The following is a 24891-nucleotide window of genomic DNA, read 5'->3' as shown; positions in this document are numbered from 1 at the left end:
GGAACATATACAAACTGTTGTAATTCCTACACCGTTCACCTGATTTGGATGTAAATACCCTTGGATTAAAGCAGAAAGTCTGCAGTTAAAGCACATCTTGTTTGTTTCATTTCAAATCCATTGTGGTGGTGTATAGAGCCAAAAAGATTAGAATTGTGTCAATGTCCCAATATTTATGGACCTGACTGTATCTAAGAGGGTGCTACATTGTAATAAGGAATATTTGTACAGTTGTTAGTAGGGCCCCGATTTTCTGCCAGCAACAACCATGCTGCTTCCACAGTTATACAAACTATGTTTGGATCTATGTATATGGGTTCCCTCTATACTTTTAAATGTAGTTTCCACTAATCACTGCTCTGTTCGGGATAATCGGAATTGATTAAAGACACCATAGGAGACTAGTTGTTTTGTGGTGCTGAGATAGCTATGACATTTAAAGCACAAGTCCAAGTTAAGTCTGCAACTCTCCCTTGCAGCAACCTACAAAGCCACCCCCAAGGCATTTCATTTTTTTTAATTGCCTTATATAAAATACCTTTTCTCCAGGGTTTTCATGGCCACTCCCTGGATAGTTGGGGTAATTTTCTTAATTTTTCATTCTTGTTCACTCATGGCTGGTCCTCAATGATGTAAAACTTGGCACTACCATCATTGTCAGCGCTATTCTCTGCAGTATTGAATTGTGAGTGAAGGACACCATGATGACACATTCCCAGGAGTAGGCACAGGAAGCCCTGGGCTCACAAGAAGTGAGTTGAATGATGATGGGTGTTATTCCACCACCAGGACTGAGGAAGATACAAGGGACAGCATCGGAAAAAGGTAAGCATCGTAACAAAGGCTGATTTTCCATTGTACACAGTGCTGAGCAATTATTTTATGTAGAGTTTGGATTTAAACCAGGACTAAATGCAAAACTTTTTTTTTTTAAATTTTGGATAGAGTAAATTAGCCCTTGTCAGGTTTTTTTCCATCTGTGTCCCATTAGGGAGATTTCCCTTTACTTCCTGTCCCATAGCCCAAACAGGAATTGAGAGGAAATCCCTCCATAGTAAGGAAATCCCTGGTTGTCCCTAGAACTAGTTTCCCAACTGAAAGAATTCCCTTCTATTCCTGTTCTGGTGACTATCCAAAATTTGTAATTTTCTTTCTCTTTCATTCTTGGTGAAAACAGTAAACAGGCAAATATAGAGGGTAAAACTCCCTAACAGGGGCACAGACAGAAATAAAGATCTGACAGATTTTCTAATTCCTCTCCACTCTGTCCAAAATGTTTTGCCTCTAGTTATACTTTAACAGATGTGGGACATTTAAAAGATAATAAATGCATAGTTATGCTTTAAACTGAACTTGCTTAAAACTTTCATGAGATGTTTTTGCACAAGCTTGTTTTAAAGTGCATCTATGCCCAGATTATAGACAGTAAAGTATTTACGAATCAATAAAAAGAGATTTAAAACATGCCGTAACTGAGCTCTATAGCTACAAGTGTTAGGAGAAATTCATCCTCAAAATTCACTATAGAGGCATCTAAACCAAAGTCCCTTATTTTCTCTGGCAGCAGAGGCTTGGCAGCCTGGTGCTGTGAGCTGTTAGAAACTACTGACACTGATTTCAGTCCTTGTTGTGATATTTGAGGATCTTTAAAGCAGAACTTCACCCAAAAGGGGAAATTCTGCTTTTCTGCCTCTTCCCCCATCTGCTTCAACTTTTGGCCCTTTTTTTGAGGCGGGGGGGGGGGGGGGGGGGCAGCAGGTACCTGCTCTCACTCCCCCCCGGATCACCTAGGTGACCTGAGCGCAACCTTTGCCCACAGCCTTCTGGGACATGTCACAAATCCCAGAAGGCTATGGGACCATTCACAAAGCGCCACACAGCTCGCCCCTGTACAGTGGGAAGCCAATTGTGAAGCCACGAGGAATGGCTTCCCACACCAAATATGCTGGCGCCGGGGACCTGGCCCAGATGAGGACAGCGCTGGAGCCTTGGACAGAAAAGTGTCCTTTTATTAAAAGCCAGCAGCTACAGTATTTGTAGCTGTTGACTTTGATTTTTTTTCTTCTTTATAGGGTGGAGATCCCCTTTAAACATGAATTACTCACATTGTACCTGCAACTGCAGAGGTCAGTGAGGGCTCGTTTTAAAACTGCTGGTTAAGAACATGTAATTACTTTAATGTCCTGAGCAAAGGTGTGCTTTTACCCTTTTCTTTACAGAAATACAACAAGACAACGTAGCCATCAGTAAGAAAAAAAAAGACATCACAATTTTATTGGACGCTCCATTGCAAGACATTTCCCAAGAATACAAACCGCTTTGACTCCCTTTCCAGGAACATTTACAGCAATAAATAAAGACAGGGTCATTATAAAGAGGACGAGACTACATCATCTGTACCGTGGGGCCTGCCGTAGGAGGCAGGGCACAACACTGCTTGGAGAAGGGAGTGTATTCGCATAGGAATAAGTGAATTCAGAGATCTGTAATCCATGCCAGTATCTCCGCAGTTTAGGCGGTTAATGAGGTTACGTTTATGATAAAACACAAATGTCCTTAGAAAATGGCTGGAGTTCTGCATCTGTGCCGATGGTGTTCTTCTAGCTATGTGTAAGGAACCCAAAACACTTCATTCTGATACTGCTTGTCGAAGTTTGTTAGAGCACTATTTGATGCATATTGTGTGTATGTGGAACAGGGTAGCGGAGAAGGGATGAAAGGAGACTCCAGCAAAAGAGTAAAGAGCGGGATTAGAGGCATGTACAGTCAAATAAAGGCATTGTTCTTTGATGTGCTCTTAGAGTCGTTGGCTGCTCACTCTCTCACTGGCTGAATGTGCTCTTCAGATCAGCAATGTTGAAGCCCAAACGGTGGAAGGTTTTTTCATCTAGATCAACCGCAACCTCTGCTTGGCCTTTAGCAAGTCCAGAGTTTCCAGGTCACACAGGGGCTGCACATGACCAGAGCATCTTCACACACCACCCCGTCCCCCAGGCCAAACAGGATCAGAAGGAATTCAGGTATTCCAAGGCAACTTCATATACATATTTATATTGCTCCTGAGGGAGAAGAATGGGACATGTAAGGAAGAGAATGGTATAGACAAAAAAGCAGAAATAAATAGGAACAACCTTTTTTTTTTTAGTTTTGCAAAGAATGTGAAAGGGTTGCAACCTCTGCCAATTTCCTATCCTTGATAGATAGTATAATGAAATGCATGAACCCCGATTTAGATTGGATATGCCATTTGGGTGTAGGGTGTTTTCTGGGGCTGGGGTTAGGCCCTCAGGTATGGTTAGGCCCTTGGAACATTATATAAGTATAGTTGGAAGAGAAGCACCATGTTATTCTAGCCCAGAAATGGTTTATTGATCACAGTCTTCACTCCGAACAGTAATGCCCCGTACACACGGTCGGACTTTGTTCGGACATTCCGACAACAAAATCCTAGGATTTTTTCAGACGGATGTTGGCTCAAACTTGTCTTGCATACATACGGTCACACAAAGTTGTCGGAAAATCCGATCATTCTGAACGCAGTGATGTAAAACACGTACGTTGGGACTATAAACGGGGCAGTGGCCAATAGCTTTCATCTCTTTATTTATTCTGAGCATGCGTGGCACTTTGTCCGTCAGATTTGTGTACACACGATCGGAATTTCCGACAACGGATTTTGTTGTCGGAAAATTTTATAGCCTGCTCTCAAACTTTGTGTGTCGGAAAATCCGATGGAAAATGTCCGATGGAGCCTACACACGTCGGAATTTCCGACAACAAGGTCCTATCACACATTTTCCATCGGAAAATCCGACCGTGTGTACGGGGCATAAATGTGCTTCAGGGGCTTTAGAGTTCTTATTACATCGGGGCTTAACAGCTTTTGAAAATAGCTGGTGTCTGGACAGATGATTAATATTGTGTAACTGAAATTATATCAGGGTTATAAACCCTGCCCATGTCACTGGTCTAGGTTTTTCCTCCCAGTTTGGGTCCCTGTTGCAGAGGTTTGACTTGTGTACAACCAGGTAGTTCATACATGGATTGAAATCTGTCTGATCCCAGCTGAACTGGCAAAATTGCAATCCATGTATGCAAAGCTTTCAATGGTGGTGCAGTTACATTCCCATTGCAACATTATGTTCATCATACTGCAACTAATGGAGTTTTACCTTATAATCTTTCCAGCTCTTTGATTGCCTTTTTACCTTTGGAACAGTTGGTCTGACTCACAGTTGAGAGTCTGGTTTGTGGTGTTAATTTTAAAGCATTTTCTTTCAGCCGGTGCAATAAATAAGTAATGGCAGCCATGTGAGGAGTGGAGTTTGAGGCTGTTCTGTAGCTTAAAGGAAACCTATACCTTCTAGATTGTAAGCTCTAATGAGCAGGGTTCTCTGATCCCTCCTGTATTGATTTGTATTGTAAGTGTACTGTCTGCCCTCATGTTGTAAAGCGCTGCACAAACTGTTGGCGCTATATAAATCCTGTATAATAATGATAATAATAATAATACTATTATTATGGAACTTTTTGAAAACACAAATTTTTGGGTTGTCACCATAATCCAAAGGCTTCAATACTTTGAGTCACTAAAGAAACTCAAGAGTTTTGGCTTTCTCTAGCTGCATGCTTATTCTGGATCAGTGATTTAGAAAATATTAAAGTGGTTGTAAACTCTCCCCGACAACTTTGTCCCATGTAAATCAGCATACAAAACCCTAATTAATACTGCTTGTAGATATCTCCTTACTTGCTTAGTATTGTTGTAATCCTTTTTGTTCTTTAGAATGACTTCACTGAGCATGCCCAGATCTCCCCTGATTTACGGCACACTCTGTGTACTTATCTGTCTATTATCAGATCTTCCTATGGCACAACTCTGAAATCCCACAAGCCTGCATAATCACTCAGAGCTTCATACTACACCCCATGTGACCATGTGACATCACATGCAGTGTAAACTTGGGCATCAGACAGGATTAACGCAGCCTTATCAGCTGAATCTGATAAGACTGACACAGGCAAACACTAGATAATAGGCACAAGTAAATACTATGAAATAAAACAAGTCAGCTATGAGCAGTGAAACAGGGTTGCCATAGAAACGTTGGATTGAGAAGAAGGCTTGGTTAACAGTACAGGAAGTGCTTAATGTATGGGTGGAAAAACACTCTACTGTGGACTCAGAAAACAATACTTAAGATGGCACTGCCTAACCCCTGGAAACAAGTTTTTTAAAGTTTCTTTAAACAGTAAGTAATATGCGATTTGGGCTGGATTACAGTGGCTATAATTTGCTAATTACTTATTATAATGGACTAAATGAAAAGCAGCATTAGAGTGGGAGAGTTTACTTCCTCTTTAGGTCCAGAAACCACCATAAAAAAGCATTTGCAGGAGAAGGTCAGAATGGCAGAGTCCATATTTTTCTCTCAAAATAGAAGAGGGACGGGTATCACTAGGGGTCAACCCAATCCCTTATGCATCTTTAAAGCGGAACTCAGGAAATAGGGCAAATTCTACCTTTGCAGTGACCCCTCACCCTACACTGCAAGGATTAAATGTTTTTACTCTTGGGGTGCTTTATGGTGTATTGCCTACCCTATAACTCAGTGTGGCAGGCTCCAGTGCTGTTCAATTGTGCCCAAAGCTCTGGTTTGTGGGTGCTCCCTTAGTGTCATCACATACAATGCAGGGCTGTTAACCCTGGGAGGAGGCAAGCATGCAACCATGGCTGAGAGTCAGCGGTGCTGGACCAGTCACATACAGTAGCTTTAGGGAGGCTACCAGAGCCAGGAATTGGGTAAGTATTACACTTTATCCCTGCACCCCTAGACCAAATGAGCATTTATTCTTTGTAGTGTCTAATTCCTGAAGTTCAAATTTATCCCCTTTGCAGCACACATACTTTATCCGTCTTTAGAATTGTCAGTACCAAGCAATAACTGTGCTGGAATCAATTATCCCCGGTGTCTTGGCGCTGTAAACGAATCATTCACCATGAGAACCTTATTTAGTGTTATAATGTGTAATAAATATGTTTTCATACTTTCATTTTAAAGCTGGACTCCAGGCAAACAGCAAGGATGAAATATGTACAAGGAAGCTGTTTTACCTGCCATTGAATTTGTAGTTTTGTTAATCCAGACCTAATATGTACACCACCCTGCCAGAAAGCATACCCAAGTTGGTTGACCTGACGTTTATTGCAGTTAAAGCATATAGGTCACCCCCCCACACTATGATTGGACAATGAAGGAGAAACTCTCACCCCTCTGCTTCTGCCAATAGGTTTCTTGTCAACACAAATGTATGTAGCACACTTGACTGGCCCCTAGTACTGCCCTTTCCTCTCCCAGTTTGATCTGTGCTGTACAGGGCATTACAGGTGGCTGATACAATGCCAAATTAAGGTACTAAAGCTGGTTGTCAACTTCAAATATTGGGCCGCACACCAATGATGTCACAGGAATCTGACAAAGTTTAATAATGAACAGCATTTAATCTATGAGTAAGGTTGGGTGAAATGCGTTAGAAGCCAACTTAAGGCTGAGGGATGTGGCGTGTGCTGTTCATTATGAAATTTGTCAGATTTCTGTGACATCATTGGTGTGCTGCCCATCATTTTAAATTGAGTATACCTGAGCTTTGCACCTGGCCAGCCACAGGACCCGAGTCCACAGGACCGAGTGGGCAGCTTAGATGTGGTGAGATCTGGTTGGTTGTGTTTAAAAATACGTTATGCTTTTTTAAGTAAAATATAACAGTCTTCATCGATGATTTTTAACCTCTGGCTGCCAATGCTCTAGCCGGAAGACATCTACAGCGCAGGCCCAAAGTGCCAGGACGGCATCCATGTACGTCCTCCTGTGCACGTGAGACTAGGCAGATCGCAGTAAGGGGCCAATCTCGGCCCCTTTCCACGTGATCAGCTGTCAGCCAATGACAGCTGATCACGTGATATAAACAGAAGACGGTAATCGGCTTTTTTTTTTTTTTCTTACGTTAACAGCGTGAGGAGAAAAAATAAGTCGATTACCAGCTTGTGTAAACGGGACATTGGTCCCATGCTTAGAGAGCCACTAAGTGCCACCTACCAGTGTATATCAACACTGCTAAGCAGTTCCCACCAGTTCCACCTATCAGTGAGCACCAGTGCCACCTAGGTGGCACTGATAGGCGGCACTGATAGGTGGCACTGATGAGGCTGCACTGATAGGTGGCACTGATGGGTACTGATAGATGGCACTGATGAGGCTGCACTGATAGGTGGCACTGATAGACGGCACTGAAGGGCACTGATAGGTGGCACTGATGTCACTGACCTATCAGTTTCCATCAGTGCCACCTATCAGTGCCAAAAAGTGCCACCTATCAGTGCCCTTCAGTGCCGTCTATCAGTACCCATCAGTGCCACCTATCAGTGCAGCCTCATCGGTGCCTCCTAATCAGTGCCCACCAGTGCCACCTATCAGTGCCGCCTTATCAGTGCCCATCAGTGTAGCCTAATCAGCGCACATCAATGAAGGAGAAAAATTACCTGTTTCCAAAATTTTTTAACAAAACTATGAAAACATTTTTTTTTTGTTTAGTAAAAAATAAAAACCCCAGTAGTGATTAAATACCACCAAAAGAATGATAAAAATTTCATATGGATACAGTGTTGCATGACCACGCAATTGCCATTCATAGCGTGAGAGCTGAAAATTGGCCTGGGCAGGAAGGGGGTTTATATGTCCAGTAAGCAAGTGGTTAATATCTGCTTGGAGTTCAGCTTTAAATAGTCCCAAAAGGCCGTGGGGTTTATAAGTTATAGGGTAGAACATTTTATAGGTGGTGGTGAATAGTCCCCATCCAGCACCTTGTCACCCCGTGACTCTGAGCTCCCCTGTTTAGCACCGGCCGCTGCTTTTGAATGAAGCAGGGTACATATTAAACAGCACTATAGAAAGGATTATGATTTCAGATGGACATTGCTTGTGACAGATTTATTTCTTCCCGCCAGAAATGATTTAGTGTATTCCTTATTTGTTGCCCTGTTGAGACAAGGAGGCAGCAGGGGGGCTCGTCACTCACCAGCGCCTCCACCATATTGGCCTTGTTATTCCGCAGGGTTTTCACGGTGTGGAACACATCGATGATGTTCTGCTGTTGGATCATCTCGCACACGCTGCAGATAGCACAGAACGTTCCACTGCGACCTCCTCCATTCCTGGAAGAAAACAGAAACCGTGTCACACATATACCCACGGAACAAAACCGAGCGTGACTTTCATCAGAGACCTTTCAACGTTCAGCCTGGCAGACAATAGGTTTTAAAAATATAGTTGTGGGGGAAGAATACTAAAAAAAGATACAATTTATTTAATGCATTCTTATATATGTCATGTACCCATTACAGGAATTTTTGTCTTTCACATAATAAAGTGTCAAAAATGAATTGTAAAAGAAAATGAAATGTGAGAAAACTTTTGTTTATGTCAGTGGTGTGGAAACAGGCCTTGTCGTGATTACAGTAGTCATCAAGCATTATATACACTCAATGGCGACCCTAGGGGGGGCCAGAGGGGGCCCTGATCCCCCCAACATTATGCTGGGCCCCACCATGTGCCCCCCCCCCCCCCCCAAAAAAAATTTTTTTTTTTTTTACAAAAAGGCAATTTCTTTTTGTTTGTATTCATATCGGATGTGCTGCATCTTACTCGGGCCACCGCTGGGGTAACACAGTCTCTATTGAGAGGGAGAACGCCCCCAGTCAGCTCCTGCAGGTGATTCCTCCCCCCTCCCTCTGCTCGCTGACACTGCATAATGCAAGCGCTCACACAACCACGGCCGCCCGATCTGCCCCTTCCCCTGCATCCTCATTGGCAGGGAGAAGAGCGAGTTGCAGGAAGGACTCCACCAGGACTCTCAGTTACTGAAAAAACAGACTGATTTCTCCCGTCCTTAGGACAGGAGAACGAGCCTGTAAATTCCAAGAGATGCCAGACCAGTGCTGTCAATAGCAGGGGCAGGACAGCAAGAGGAGGCTGGGAAACCACACAGTGGCAGAACACCAGGGCCCGGTGGCAAGACAACCTTTGCAACCCTGATAGTTCTCCCACTGCTTTGGACCCTTATATTTTCTTGGTATGCTGGTGACATATATCTCTTGTTCTCTGTCACCCTGGGGGGCCCCAATACAGTAGGAAGGGAGCTCACTGCAGAACATGTGAAAAGGCCGTTGTGGGATCGTAGTAAAGGGGTAAAGGGCCCCAGGATAGATAAAATATAGATAGATAGATAGATAGATAGATAGATAGATAGATAGATAGATAGATAGATAGATAGATTTGCATTATATATTGCCCCCCTATTTTTGTCCCTGTCCCCCCATGTGCCCCCCCTAAATATGAAAGCTGGAGACGCCACTGTATACACTCACCGGACACTTTATTAAGTATACCTGTGTAATTGCTTGGTAACTCAAATTTCTAATCAGCCAATCACATGGCAGCAACTTAATTTAGACATGGTGAAGACAACTTGCTGAAGTTCAAACCGAGCATCAGAATGGGGAAGAAAGGGGATTTAATTGACTTTGAACGTGGCATAGTTGTTGGTGCCAAATGGGCTGGTCTGAGTATTTCAAAAACTGCTAATTTAGTGGGATTTTCACACACAACCATCTCTAGGGATTACAGAGAATGGTCCGAAAAAGAGAAAGTATCCAGAGAGCGGAAGTTGTGGGAGGAAAATGCCTTGTTGATGTCAGAGGAGAATGGACAGACTTGGTTTGAGATGATAGAAAGGTAACAGTAACTCAAATAACCACTCGTTACAACCAAGGTATGCAGAATACCATCTCGGAACGCACAGCACATCGTACCTGGAAGAAGATGGGCTACAGCAGCAGAAGACCATACCGGGTGCCACTCCGGCCAGTTAAGAACAGGAAATTGAGGCTACAAGTCACACAGGCTCACCAAAATTTGACAATAGAAGATTGTAAGAACCTTGGCTGGTCTAATGAGTCTTGATTTCAGCTGCAACATTCAGATGCTGGGGTCAGAATTTGGCATAAACAACATGAAAGCATGGATCCATCCTGCCTTGTATCAATGGTTCAGGCTGGTGGTGTAATGGTGTGGGGGATATTTTCTTGGCACACTTTGGGCCCCTTAGTACCAATTGAAAATCGTTTAAACACCACGGCCTACCTGAGTATTGTTGCTGACCATGTCCATCCCTTTATGACTACAGTGTACCCATCTTCTGATGGCTCCTTCCAGCAGGATAATGCACCATGTCATAAAGATCAAATCATCTCACCACTGGACAATGAGGTCCCTGTACTCCAATGGCCTCCACACTCACCAGATCTCGTCCAATAGAGCACCTTTGAGATGTGGTGGAACAGAAAATTTGCATTATGGATGTGCAGCCAACAAATCTGCAGCAACTGCGTCATGCCATCATGTCACTATGGACCAAAATCTCTGAGGAATGTTTTCAACATCTTGTTGAATCTATGCCACTAAGAATTAAGGCAGTTCTGAAGACAAAAGGGGGTCCAACCCAGTACTAGCAAGGTGTACCTAATAAAGTGGCCGATGAGTGTAGACAGCAGAAGTTTTGCACTGTGACCCTCTGATTCTGCAGCTAACCCCAGAGGTGTGGTCTGCTGTCCAAGGGTGTGGTTAAAAAGTAGAACTTTTTTCGGTCTGGGGAAAATGTTGACCTACTAAATTATCTGTCAAATTTGTATTGCTGTTTCCTCGTTAGGTAGATCTAAGGGGATATTAATCCAGCAGACACATAGGGGTTGATTTACTAAAGGTAAATAGACTGTTCATTTTGCAAAGAATACTAATTGATGTGCAATATTTTATTTGCACACGATTGGATGATGAAAGTCTAAAGAGCTTCACCTCATTTACTAGGCTAAGGGGAAATTGCCTTGAAAAGTGAAGATTTGCCTTACAAAGTGTACAGCCTATTTTCCTTTAGTAAATAAACCCCACAGGTAGCAATACATTCTGACAAAGATCCCCACTACTCTATCTAAAGGTGAAAAAGTTGTGTGTAGCACCCTCCTACAGTAGAAAGGAAAGTTAGGTAAATGTAGTTCTTTTGGGCTCCCTGTAATCAGTGGAGTAGTTTTGATTGCTTTGGACTGTGTGTTCTGTGTTCTACTGATAGCTGGTTTGGTTGTTTCCCCCTGCCTTCTGGAGGTTTTTAGAATGTAGTGGGCTGGAAAGGCAAATCAGCAACATGAATATTTATGCTGTCTCAGCCAACCCCTGGGGGAGGGTACCCAGAAGGTGGCTGGGAAAGTGCATAAATAATCTGGGGTCTGGAGCTGCTTGGTTCTTGTCCAGTAGGAGAAGTTCCCAGCCTGAAGGTCTGCTGCCCTTCTAGGCCACCTGCAATTCTACTTGAGCTTATCGAGGTCCCAGCAATGCTTAGGATGGGGAGCTTGTTTAATGGACACAGTGGCAGCGTTTGAAGGGCACAGTGGTGGCGTTTGAAGGGCACAGTGGCAGTGTTTGATGGGCACAGTGGGAGCGTTTGATGGCACAGTGGCTGCGTTTGATGGTACAGTGGGTGCGTTTTATGGGCACAGTGAGGCTGCAATTGATGTTTTTTTTTCAGAATTTTTCAGTTTGTTTGCGCCCCCCCAAAAATTTTGAGCAGTAGCCACTGGTCGTTGTCCTGCTGGAAGGTGAACCTCTGCCCCAGTCTCAAGTCTTTTGCAGACTCTAACAGGTTTTCTTCTAAGATTGCCCTGTATTTGGCTCCATCCATCTTCCCATCAACTTTGATCAGCTTCCCTGTCCCTGCTGAAGAAAATCATCCCCACAACAATGATGCTGCCACCATTATGTTTCACGGCGGGGGTGGTGTGTTCAGGGTGATGTGCAGTGTTAGTTTTCCGCCTAACATAGCATTTTACTTTTAGGCCAAAAAGTTAAATTTTTGTCTCATCTGACCAGAGCACCTTCTTCTACATGTTTGCTGTGTCCCCCACATGGCTTCTCACAAACTACAAACAGGACTTCTTCTGGCTTTCCTTCAACAATGGCTTTCTTTTTTCCACCCTTCCATAAAGGCCAGATTTGTGGCGTGCTCAACTAATAGTTGTTTGGACAGATTCTCCCACCTGAGCTGTGGATCTCTGCAGCTCCTCCAGAGTTACCATGGGCCTCCTGGCTGCTTCTCTGATTAATGTTCTCCTTGCCCAGCCTGTCAGTTTAGGTGGATGGCAGTTGTGCCATACTCTCCATTTTTGATATATATTTTTGGATGATGGATTGAACAGTGCTCCGTGAGATGTTCAAAGCTTGGGATATTTTTTTTTTTAATAACCTGACCCCGCTTTAAACTTCACAACTTTATCCCTGACTTGTCTGGTGTGTTCCTTGGTCTTCATGATGCTGTTTGTTCCCTAAGGTTCTCTAACAAACCTCTGAGGGCTTCACAGAACAGCTTTATTTATGCTGAGATTAAATTACACACAGGTGGACCCTATTTACTAATTAGGTGACTTCTGAAGGCAATTGGTTCCAGTAGATTTTAGTTGGGGGTATCAGAGTACAGAGGGCTGAATACAAATGCACGTCACACTTTTCAGATATTTATTAGTAAAGAATGTTGAAAACCATTTATTATTTTACTTTCACTTTACAATTATGTGTCACTTTGTGTTGGTCTATCACATAAAATCCCAATAAAATACATTTACGTTTTTGGTTGTAACATGACAAAATGTGGAAAATTTCAAGGGGTGTGAATACTTTTTCAAGGCACTGTAGATTTCAATCAGGTCCATTGCAAGGTTTGCAAAATTTGTGTAAATGTTCACAAACTAAATCCAGGCAGAATCGCTTTTCTTTACTACCCAGCAGAGAGAAGTCTGAGATGTGTCAAGCCCTAGACTGGGTGTGCCAAGACTCTAGAAAATGTTGATTATGGGTCTTGAATATTAATATGTCTTTATTAATAACTGGTGTTACTTACTGATTTAGTCATAATTAGCCTCAAATTTTTCCATGTGGACAGCTTAGGTAAAATTTGTTTGAAAGAAAAACCTGCATGGTCTTGTTTCCTAAAAAAGCCATGTCACTGACATCTGCCAGTATATTTCTTTCCAGGTGCAGTTGATGTGAAAAAAAAATGCTTTTATTTAATAGGATGGCAATTATTTAAAGCAGATCTGCACTAAAATTGAAATATCTGGTAATTTTTCAAAGAAAATAACTTCTGGTGAGAACCCAGGAATGCCCAATTTTCACAAGATGATCTTTCAGAAGAAAAAAGAAACATCTTCTGAGACTGGGCTACTGAGTATTCCCTGAGACTTTGTTGGAAGGATAGTGACATCACCCTTATCTAAGTAATTTACCTTTTTAGGGTAGTTTAGGCATAGGAAAGGGACCCTTGCAAATAAGCAGACTTTGAATTTTAAGTACAAGATTTGTTTTACGGAAATATATAACAAAAAAATACATTTTTTGGTTCAAATGTATGAAATGCTTTTGTTGGGATGCCTCTGTTCCTCAATATCTAAAGTCATGCTTTCAGCTAACAAGGGACTATTTTTGGTACAAGAACAGGTCGTTTTAGTTGAAAGGAGCTTTTCACTAAACCCTTAAAAGCCATAAAAAAATCAACCTTCCAAATGGTGTAATGTATACATAAAAGGGCAGAGCATATAACTAGAGAAGATGGGTAACCATTGTTGGGTAGCTCTTATGCCGCGTACACACGGTCGGACTTTTCGTCTACAAAAGTCCAACGGACGCTGACGGACTAAAGCTGGCTGGTAATCCGATCGTGTGTGGGCTTCTCCGGACTTTCAACTGACTTTTTCAGCCTCAAATCCGACGGACTTTAGATTTGAAACATGCTTCAAATCTTTCCGACGGACTCGAGTCCGGTCGAAAAATCTGCTCGTCTGTATGCTAGTCTGACGGACAAAAACCCACGCTAGGGCAGCTATTGGCTACTGGCTATCAACTTCCTTATTTTAGTCCGGTGTACGTCATCACGTAAGAATTCGACGGACTTTTGTGTGATCGTGTGTAGGCAAGTCTGTTCGTTAGAAAGTCCGCCGCAAGTCCGCAGCAAGTCCGTCGAAAGTCCGTCGAAAGTCTGTCGGACAGGCTGTCGGACTTTTGTAGCTGAAAAGTCCGACCATGTGTACGCGGCATTAGAATCAGACTTCTATAATACACTAAAATATTAATTGCTAAAGCTGGCCACACACTAGTAGATTACATTACACATGACTTTATAAATGTTGTTCAAAAAAACTTTAAAACTCTGTTTGCTGTTACCATTCAATTTTGGAATGAATGTAATTTCTAAAACGAAGGAAATTTTGTTTGCTCCAGAAAAAAATTGCCATCATTCTCCTTTGGATCTTCTCGTCATTGCAGTGGAAAACAGTTGTTGATTTAACCCTCTAAAATCAAAGGAATGATCTTAAAATAAACATTTTTAAGCTAAATTTTACTAGTGTATGGCCAGCTTCAGACGAGGATTTACTGTTCCTAAACTCATCTTTTATGCTGCATATCTTTGGCAAAGTGATGCACTCACTATAGATGTTAGGGCAGAATACAAATTTTTTTCCAAGACTGTCTGAAAATTAAAGGAATAATTAAGGCAATGCTTTACTAAAACAAAGGAAAAAGCTAGCAGATACTTATAGCAAATAAAAATAATATAGGTTAGAAAAAAAAAGATAAAGAAATGTGTGATGTGTGTACACAGCTTGGGAACACACTGGTTACGCCTGATAGATGCGTTACTGAAGAAAACATGATCTTCTACACTGCACACTTCCCGCAGGCTCAGATTATATTCCAGTAGGACATAGAACAGAACAGAACGTGTTAGATGTATCTACAGAAGAAAGGCAGGGTGAGTGAAGGCAAGATCATGGCAAGTTTTACTGCATCTTGATCTTTCACCTACTGAACTTTAGAGTGAGAAGATTGACGGAATGCTGAGAAAACACCCTGGAGGAAATTTCAAGACAACATGAACATGCCAAGAAAGTGGCAACCAATATTTGAAGTGAACTCTCTCTCTCTCTATATATATAGAAATATATTTGGGATAGATTAAAAGTATTTGGGACGCCTGCCTTGAAAAAGTATTCATACTCCTTGATATTTTGTCATGTTTCAACCAAAAATGTAAATGTATTTTATTGGGACTTTATGTGATAGACCAACACAAAGGAGCACATAATTGTGAAGTGGAAATGAAAATGATAAATAGTTTTCAAATTTTTTTACAAATAAATATGTGAAAAGTTCTAATACTTTGTAGAACCACCTTTCACTGTAATTACAGCTGCAAGTCTTTTTGGGGATGTGTCTACCAGCTTTGCACATCTAGAGAGTGACATTTTTGCCCATTCTTCTTTGCAAAATAGCTCAAGCTCTGTCAGATTGGATGGAGAGCGTCTGTGAACAGCAATTTTCAAGTCTTGCCACAGATTCTCAAATGGATTATAATTCATTTCAGTGTAATTTAAAAAAAAAAATAACATCAGGTAGAGCAAAGCCACCATTGTAATGGCTATGGCAGATCTTGGCAACTTGGCCCATGTAAAAATCTATGAAGCCATTGATTTAGTCCTGCTGACGTCTATCCACTATCTAGTATATCACTTTGGGTGGGTTGACACTTAAAGCATAAATTTACTTTTGGCCTGCTGATTTTTATTGCACTGGTTTCAACTGATCAGTATTCTATAGTGTTTTGTGGGAAAGGAGAGGCTTGGGACAGGGCCCCATGGGAGCCTATGGGTAAGTGCTACACAGGTACTGCCAGTGCACTGAAAGTCAACTGGCTGGGATGTGAACAAACAGCGAAAGCTGTGGGCATGAGTGCTAAGTGAGTTTGCATTTATGGAGGAGATGGGTGGCCTAGGGTAGCTCAGCAGGAAGGTAAGTAAAAAAAAAAAAATTGATAGGTGCACATTGAAAGTGCATTTATCCTTTAAAGAACCATACCAGATAGAAATATGAGAGGGTAGTAAGTGTAATTATGTGCATTACACCTACCTCCATTACACGAATCAAATATTCTCACACAAAGTTTGGCATGCTTCTGTTCTCAGCACATTACTCTGTGGGCAACCAGAATTAATTGTCAGCCTCATACAAGTCTTTGGTAGTTTCGAGACTAACAGCTACCTGCCGAGTAACGAGCTGACAGCACAAGCATGTCGGCTGGCAAAATGAGGAATATTATCCTTTAAATAACTTAATGGCACCTTCAAATTTGTTTTTTTCTATAGGAATTGTAAAATCTGTATTTTTTTTATTGTGGTGGATACTCTGTGCTCAAGTTTTTGGTTGAAGCTAAAAAGTCACGTCAGATGACATTTTCTTATATCTCTCGGCCCTGCTATTGTGATATCTATAGGGTCTGCATACCTGCTGTAGATATTATAAGGAGCTCCAACTCTCTCTCTTGGATGTCTATTTATTTTAGTATAGACAATGTAACAGGAAGAGCTGGAACACACACAGTGGGGCAAGAACACCACAAACCGTCAGGAAGATAGGAGTTATGGGAAATATGTACAAAAATAAAAAAGGCCTTGGCTTAACTTAGTCCATCCCACTGCATCTATAACTAAAATATTACTTGTGGGCAGACTGGCAGTGCAACAAAGTCAGGAATGTGTGTAATTGAGGTGCTAGGGTTGACTCATTGAAGGGTTATGGTTAAAGGAGGTCAATCAATTTCACCAAGAGTGCATTGGCTCCAGTGAGGCTGCTCTCTGCACAAACATGGTACCCCTAACCGAGGGACCCTTAGGTTTGAAATCTACATGCAAAAAGCCCAAAGAACACCAGCACATATTGGCGAGAGTCCAAAGTACTTTAATAACGGTATTCATTTACAACCAGACACTACAAAGTAGTTGACGCGTTTTGGGGTACACAAAATCCCTCCTCTTTCAGGGTTAAAGGTATTACAAATTATCAGGAGGACTCAAAATGACATAATCTTCACAATGGATTATTTGGAAGTTGAAATATAGAAAATGTCCGGGTGCTGCTGCCTTTTTGCTCCTAGGCAATATCTATCTATATCTATGTAATAATAACAGATTTTAGACTTTCACCTCTTTGTGCTGGTGAGATGATAGACTTTATTGCATGTGCAACCCAATTCAGATTCTGGGAGTCACTTTTCAGGACAGACCTAAATCTGATTGCTGACCGTGAAGAAAAACAACAGGGCTTTAAACTGGTACTTTGAGCCATGAAGCCACAGTGAATGGCACTGGGAACCCCCAATGTACAGGTACATAAATGCTAAAGTCACAAGCTGACCTATATAAAGTCCCATATGGAAACCCACATGAATGTAAACTTCTGTTCTGGCATGTAATGGAGTTTTTTTAATTTATTTTTTCTTCCATGGTGGTGCACAAAAACAAAACACAGATGTATATATAAAAAAAAGTGCACTTAAGGGTGTGTATCGTGTCCATCCCCCAAAGGCATAGGACCTTACCCTGACCCCCTGGAGTACAAGGCATCTGACAGGGGCAAGACTCAACTTGGTTCACCTAACCAAAAGGACTGGCGGACCCCTCTCCTCATGGTCAGCCAAAGCTGACCAACAAGTACTAGGATAGAGGATAGAGGATACACACACACACACGTTCAGGGGAGGAAGAAACCTGATGGCCACGCATCCTCCCCCTAGACTTCAGGGTAGACCTGATGACCCACATCCTCCAACTTGAAAAGAAACACAGACAAAAGTGCAAAGGGACGAAACGTGAGGATAAAAATAAATTAGACAAATAGTGCCGGTGCTAAGCCCTGAGGCCTGGTAACCAAAATTACCCCTGACTTAGCCAGAAGGCCTAGACCAGGGATATGCAATTAGCGGACTTCCAGCTGTTGCAGAACTACAAGTCCCATGAGGCATAGCAAGACTCTGACAGCCACAAGCATGACACCCAGAGGCAGAGGCATGATGGGACTTGTAGTTTTGCAACAGCTGGAGGTCCGCTAATTGCATATCACTGGCCTAGACCAAAGACACATAGCACAGAAAAAGAATTAGTGCCGTGACTATGTGCTCATTCTCACAATGGGGTTCCCAAGCCCATGTGATACTAAGAGCAACCCTAGAGCAACCAACTACTAGAGGGCACAGACACGGCAAATTTTCCGCCTTCCCAGCACATGGCCAGGCAAGGTAGACCCTGTCAGACTTCCCCTCTAAGGTAGAGAGAATTGAGCTAGGAGCCAGTTGCCTCCCAGGCCATTACCAGTAAGATATTTTGGGTTGAAGGCTTATACTTCACCATTACAACAACAGTGACACATGCTGGGCCAGGGCCGGTACAAGGCAGGGGCGGAGAGGGCACGTGCCCTGGGTGGTACCATTTGGTATAGGGGGGGGCGCAGCTGTGCGCTCCTGCATGATCCTCCCTTCCCTTCCCTCAGCACACAACTACACTGTTTACTCCCCTACGGAGGAGTCGCGTAGTCTCTGCCAGCGCCGTGACGTCACTCACGGACGGAGGCGAGGTGGGAGGACGCAGAGAGGAGCACAGGGAGGCGGGAGCTGTGAGCTGAGAGCTGAGCTGTGTCGTGTCGGCGCGCTGTCTGTTATCTCAAGCGGAGCCGAGCTGAGGAGCTGCTGCCTGGCTGGCTGGCTCAGGCTGGATTCAATCTGGAAGGTAGAAGAGCGCAGTGCCAGTGTTCTGACTCAGATATTTAGCAGTGGTGGTCACTGGTCATTAACCTCGCCTCAGCCTCCTCCCCTCCCCCCAATCCAGACATTTATTAATCTGTTTTTTAGTGTTTACTTACACAAGTTCAGACTCATAACTTCTGAGTCTGAACTTGGGTAAGTAAACACTAAAAAACAGATTAATAAATGGCTGGATTGGGGGAGGGGAGGAGGCTGAGGCGAGGTTAATGACCAGTGACCACCACTGCTGAATACCCCACAATACTGTGCAATACTCTGCAATACCCCACAATACTGTGCAATACTCTGCAATACCCCACAATACTGTGCAATGCTCTGCGATACTCTGCAATACCCCAAAATACTCTGCAATACCCCGCAACACTGTGCAATACTCTGCAATACCCCACAATACTGTGCAATACTCTGCAATACCCCACAATACTGTGCAATACTCTGCAATACCCCACAATACTGTGCAATGCTCTGCAATACCCCACAATACTGTGCAATACTCTGCAATACCCAACAATACTGTGCAATGCTCTGCAATACTCTGCAATACCCCGAAATACTCTGCAATACCCCGCAACACTGTGCAATACTCTGCAATACCCCACAATACTGTTCAATAATCTGCAATATCCCGCAACACTGTGCAATACTCTGCAATACCCCACAATACTATGCAATACTCTGCAATACCCCACAATACTGTGCAATACTGTGCAATAGCCTGCAATACCCCGCAATACTCTGCAATACCCCGCAATACTTTGCAATACCCCGCAATACTCTGCAATACCCCGCAATACTTTGCAATACCCCGCAATACTTTGCAATACCCCGCAATACTTTGCAATACCCCGCAATACTTTGCAATACCCCGCAATACTCTGCAATACCCCGCAATACTTTGCAATACCCCGCAATACTTTGCAATACTCTGCAATAGCCCCCAATACTCTGCAATACCCCAATATTTGGTATAAAAATAAAAATACATATTAAAATGTGTGAGTGAACTCTGTTTCTATCGCATTAAACATAATTGAACTTGTATTGTTTTAAGTATATTCTTGTTTTGAAACGACATTGATTCTTTATTAAAACCGGGGGGCGCAGTTTGCCATCTTCGCCCTGGGCACCAAATGGCCTTGTCCCAGCACTGTGCTGGGCATTACATAGGTATCTGTTACTCATTTAGTGTGGTGTGTTATGTGTCATGTGACTAAAGACCAGGAGCCACAAAGGAAGCCGATGCTGGAAGATGTGAAAAGTTTTGTGACAATAAACCATGTCCTTTAGGAACGACCATCTCTCACCATGCCCACAATCACTGTGGCAGCATGGCACTTGGTTGTGTCTGCCTCCCAGGCCAAAGGTTTCAAGCTTTCCCATTGCTCTGGGCCTGACATCTATTATACTTACAAGCAGTGGACAACGGTCCTGCCTTCTCTGCCATCATACTGCTCTTGCCACTTCTCCAGCCTCTGCACAACCTTCAATATGGAGCGCTTCGAAGGAGGGGTTTCCCTATAGGCCGGCCACCCAATGTACTGGAGGTGTTGTACTATACGATACCCGTCTTGAGGCTGAAACATAGAAACATTCAGAAAACCAGCTTTTACAGATACCTGCCTCCATTTCTGCGACTTATAGCTTTCTTACCCGTGCCATGTTACAGATACGGAATATTCGGCTAATGGTGTCCTCATCAATATCAGCCGATACAAACTCCACCTGGACTGGCCCATAACAACAGGATGTCTTTTCCGGCCAGTACTGTAGACACAGCTAGAAAAGGAACATGGTACTTCAATAATATCAATATACATGCATAGCTGAGCAAGATCGTGCAGTGCAATATAACTACACGCTGGGTGAAACAAAAACACTGATGGAATAACAAAGGAATAGGAATAATAATAAGATGCAGGGGATATAATCAGCAATCATAGAAACAGACCAACATGCCGAGTGCTATAATCACATGGAGAGAGAAATAACAGTTTGATGAAATGACATGCAAAGATGTGGGACGGGCAGCTGTTCAGCAAGAGGGAAATAAGTCCCCCACCGGCACGCAGGAAGAATAGCCGCACTACTTAAGAACCTGCAGAAGAATGGAAATATTAACTAGAGGACTTCTTAAAGAAAACCTGTCAAACCTCAATCACTTTTTTTGTGTTTAAAATGCCAGTTCTAGCCTTATTCTTTGTCTTTGTTAAAGAGGACCTCTCAATGTAGTATCAGGGGATTTTCATATTGGAGAAACTGGCAAGCATTTGCTGCCAAATATGTTTATCCTCTTTTTGCCTTTTGCTCAAAAGAGGGAGCGGTTAGCAGCATGTGCTCAGAATATTAATTGACTTTTAGGTGCTCAGGGTATGCACAGTCCAATTTTAACGTTTACAACAAAAACACACTTTTATTTCAGTGGTTTAGCAAACACTGCATGCAAGCACTGAAGTCGATCATGTTAATTCTTCCTTTGAACCTGCTACATTATCAATTAGAAGGCTGGTGGAGTCTCTGGAAGGGGGGAGGTACCCTACTGAAATGAAAGTGAAAGTGCTCCTGCTGTAAACTTTGAGGTTGTATGTCTCCACAGTGCCTGTAGCTACAGAGGTCAGTGAAGACCATATATCAGCTATGTTTAAACTGATCCACTAATTGTCTAGTATTGCTTAACCATCAATCTTCTTTATTGCATATGTACCCCCTCTTTTTCTAGTGTTGCTCTATTCCAAGACCAGAAGATGTGAGATCCCTGTCAGGAAAGGCCAGCCAGTACCCAAGATGGCGGCCAGAGAAGACGACCTGTGACCTCAGCCCCTGTCAGAACACCTCCGGCGCATCTGGCCAAGAAGGGCATGCCAGTACTCAAGATGGGAATCCAGGACAGTTTGTTCAGTTAGAATGCCAGTGCGCCGGCGCGCGCACGCACCAGTGCACGCGCGCACCTGTGACAGCTTTTGGCGCCCAACAGGCTATTTAAACTCAGTCTGTGCTTTAACCCAGTGCTGTCCATTCTACAGCGTTCCTGTGTGTTCCTGTTTGCCTGCACCTGATACCTGTACCTGTTATCCGACCCAGCTTGCCTCCGACTCTGCTGTCTGCTGCCTGCATCTGACCCGGCTTGTTCTGATCACCGCATCTGCCTGCTCCTTCTACTACCTCACTGCCAGCCCATTACCGACCCGGCCTGTGTCCTGACTACGCCTTTGCCTCCGCACCTGCCCCTGACTTACCTGCCAGTGTATGACCCGGCCTGCCTAACCTGCCTCCTCTGCTAGCTGGAGTATCCTGTTGAACCACCGTGCCACCTGCCGCTGTTTCCAGTCCCATGGTCTGCGACCTGTCAGGCACTCGTGCGACTCTGCACTCCTGCGCCTCCTGTCTGCTCTATCAGGGGGCCTGAGTCAGAGGAGTAAGCAAGGCTGTTCCCTGCATATCGGGCTCTACCATCAGGTACGTGACAATCCCAGAGCTGTGTTAACAGGTTAGAAGATAGCAGTGATGGGAAGGGAGTTGTAAAAATAGATTAAGTTACAGTTAACCTTTGGGTCTGAGTTAATATAGGCTATTTGGTTATAGGTGCATTTGGGATTAGATTTATATCTCATGTCTTTATTTTAATTCAGGATAGTTATTAAGTAGTCCACTCATTAAAAAAAAAAAGGTTCTTTGGGTTTTCTAGACCACCGTTGACTGAGATATAGGCTCCTTTTAAGCCTCACAACCCAATCTTTGGTCCCAAGAGCGCCATTTCTAGTAGGAATGGGGTAAATGCCTTTTATGCAATAAAATGACCCAGGCACAGACACAGCAGATGACTCTAACCTAAGAACAAAATGTAACATACTGCAGCTTACCAGTCCTCAGAAGGAGTGGCGGCATTCATTGACTTTAATTCCCCTGTGCACGCAACTTCCCGTTTGGGTAAGGCTAGGAGTGGCTAATTAGCCGCCAGTGGGTGACAGGGATGAAAGGGAGTAATTAAGCAGTGGAACGACATCTTAGCTCCACCCCTACTGAAGAAGTCTACGCGTTGACGTAACACGTGTATGGGTGGAGCCAACGTACTGACGTCACATCGTGGCTATCTCGTGAAACCAATGTTTTTATGCTTAATCAGCTAGCATGGCTTGAAGTGCCACTTGTGAGTGTTTTACCTATTTGATATGGGAAATCGGACATTGATCGGACATTCCAACAACAAAATCCATGGATTTTTTCCGACGGATGTTGGCTCAAACTTGTCTTGCATACACACGGTCACACAAAGTTGTCGGAAAATCCGATCGTTCTGAACGCGGTGGCGTAAAACACGTACGTTGGGACTATAAACGGGGCAGTAGCCAATAGCTTTCGTCTCTTAATTTATACTGAGCATGCGTGGCACTTTGTGCGCCGGATTTGTGTACACACGTTCGGAATTTCAGACAACGGATTTTGTTGTCGGAAAATTTTATAGCAAGCTCTCAAACTTCGTGTGTCGGAAATTCCTATGGAAAATGTGTGATGGAGCCCACACACGGTCGGAATTTCCGACAACTAGGTCCTATCACACATTTTCCATCAGAAAATCCTATCGTGTGTACAGGGCATGATACATTTATGAACTCTTTAATTTAATGCTATTTTTAGGAGCATGTTGATGAGGATTGTGATTAGTTTAAGCACTTGATTACAATTCAACTTTTTGTGATACACTCTGCTGTATATTTAGTAGTGCAGCACGTTTTTTTGGTTTCTTTGTATCGTCTTTAAGTGGAGTGAAAGCACTTTTAGTGATAGCAGCTACTTCTTTTGATATTTTTGTATGATTTGATAATAATTTTATACACGTGGATTGCACTGATTTATTTCAGGTTATTTACTTTCTGATGGGCCTACCAGTAAAACACTTTGGGGTTGATTAACTAAAACTGGAGAGCGCAAAAATATGGTGCAGCTTTGCATTGTAGCCAATCAGCTTCTAACTTCAGCTTGTTCAATTAAGGTTTGAGATAAAAACTGAAAGCTGATTGGTTTCTATGCAGAGATGCACCAGATTTTTCACGCTCCAATTTTAGTAAATCAAAACCTTTCTATGCTATGGTAACAAAACTCCCTGTACTGTATCTATGGAGGAGCAGCATTGGCACTATAGTAGAGAAAGTGTGTTAGAACTGCAGAACAACCCCACTCTTCTCTAACGTAGTAAGGAGATTCTCTGTAGTCCAAATTCGCTTCCTATTCACATGGTTTTTGATGACACTGTAGAGCCAATAGGACAGCCCTGGATTTCTGGCAAACATGACAGGTAATTTTTCTTTCAACTCGTCAATGACATAAAAAAAAAACCTGAATGGTATATTTAAAAGACCCCAAGGGTCTTTAATGATAGAATAAAGTTGATTAGCTGAAGATTTTACCTGAGCAGCATCCATTTCATTCAGCATAACGATTGAAGTGCAGTTATAGTCGAAGACCATCCTCCAGAAATCTGGCACAGTGTTGGGTAATGGGTGTTGTGTGACCAAGAACGCTGCCGGCTTTTTATGGCTCTGGAAAAAACAAACAGATTGTCAGAGGACCGATCCTGGGATCTTCAAGAAATGTGAAAACAAGAAAAGGTTCCCCAGCCTGCAGCATTTCATAGAGGAAATGTGTTACATATACCATTTTCTATGACGGTCTACAGTATGGAGAAACGACTTTGTATGTGTCACGGTATCATCATAGAGCTGCTGACAGCCGACAACATTAGAGAGTTTATACTGCAGAGTGGCTAATGCACAGTTTATTCTGCTGCATCAGATCACATAATCTGTCAGTCTTGCGTGTGAGACAGGATTATCTGGAAAATATTCCCTTTGCAGCGCGGAGCTGTCAGATCTCTGACACAAGCTGAGAGATCAGGGCCGACCCCCGGAGTGTGACAATCAGCACGATTCCTGTGACGAATCAGACTGTGTCAAGTGACAGACAGTAATGCACAGTTTCTAATATATAACTACACTGATATACAGTAATTGCTAGCAATTATTATTAATATATGTATATATATATATATATATATATATATATATATATATATATATATATATACACACACACACACACACAGCGGGTAAAATAAGTATTGAACAAGTCACCATTTTCTAGGTAAATACA

The 24891-nt window shown here is 42.9% G+C and overlaps 1 protein-coding gene across 13 annotated transcripts in view; it reads right to left on the bottom strand.

The window, feature by feature from the left end:
* Positions 1 to 2247: 2247 nt before the first annotated feature.
* Positions 2248 to 24891, bottom strand: part of PTPRT (protein tyrosine phosphatase receptor type T) — a 645628-nt gene continuing 622984 nt past the window's right edge. For all 13 annotated transcript variants that reach the window (XM_073606476.1, XM_073606478.1, XM_073606484.1 and 10 more), the window contains 5 exons: positions 24150 to 24281; positions 20398 to 20523; positions 20158 to 20321; positions 8077 to 8212; positions 2248 to 3059 (listed from right to left, as the gene is read on the bottom strand). In XM_073606476.1, the coding sequence (XP_073462577.1) occupies positions 3006 to 3059; positions 8077 to 8212; positions 20158 to 20321; positions 20398 to 20523; positions 24150 to 24281 (612 nt within the window). In that variant the 3' untranslated portion in view covers positions 2248 to 3005. The remainder of the gene's footprint in view (positions 3060 to 8076; positions 8213 to 20157; positions 20322 to 20397; positions 20524 to 24149; positions 24282 to 24891) is intronic.

Source organism: Aquarana catesbeiana, linkage group LG12 (genome assembly GCF_042186555.1).
Source record: "Aquarana catesbeiana isolate 2022-GZ linkage group LG12, ASM4218655v1, whole genome shotgun sequence".
Classification (NCBI taxonomy): domain Eukaryota; kingdom Metazoa; phylum Chordata; class Amphibia; order Anura; family Ranidae; genus Aquarana; species Aquarana catesbeiana.
The sequence above is the reverse complement of the archived record's forward strand: the minus strand, read 5'-3'. Positions and strand labels throughout refer to the sequence as shown.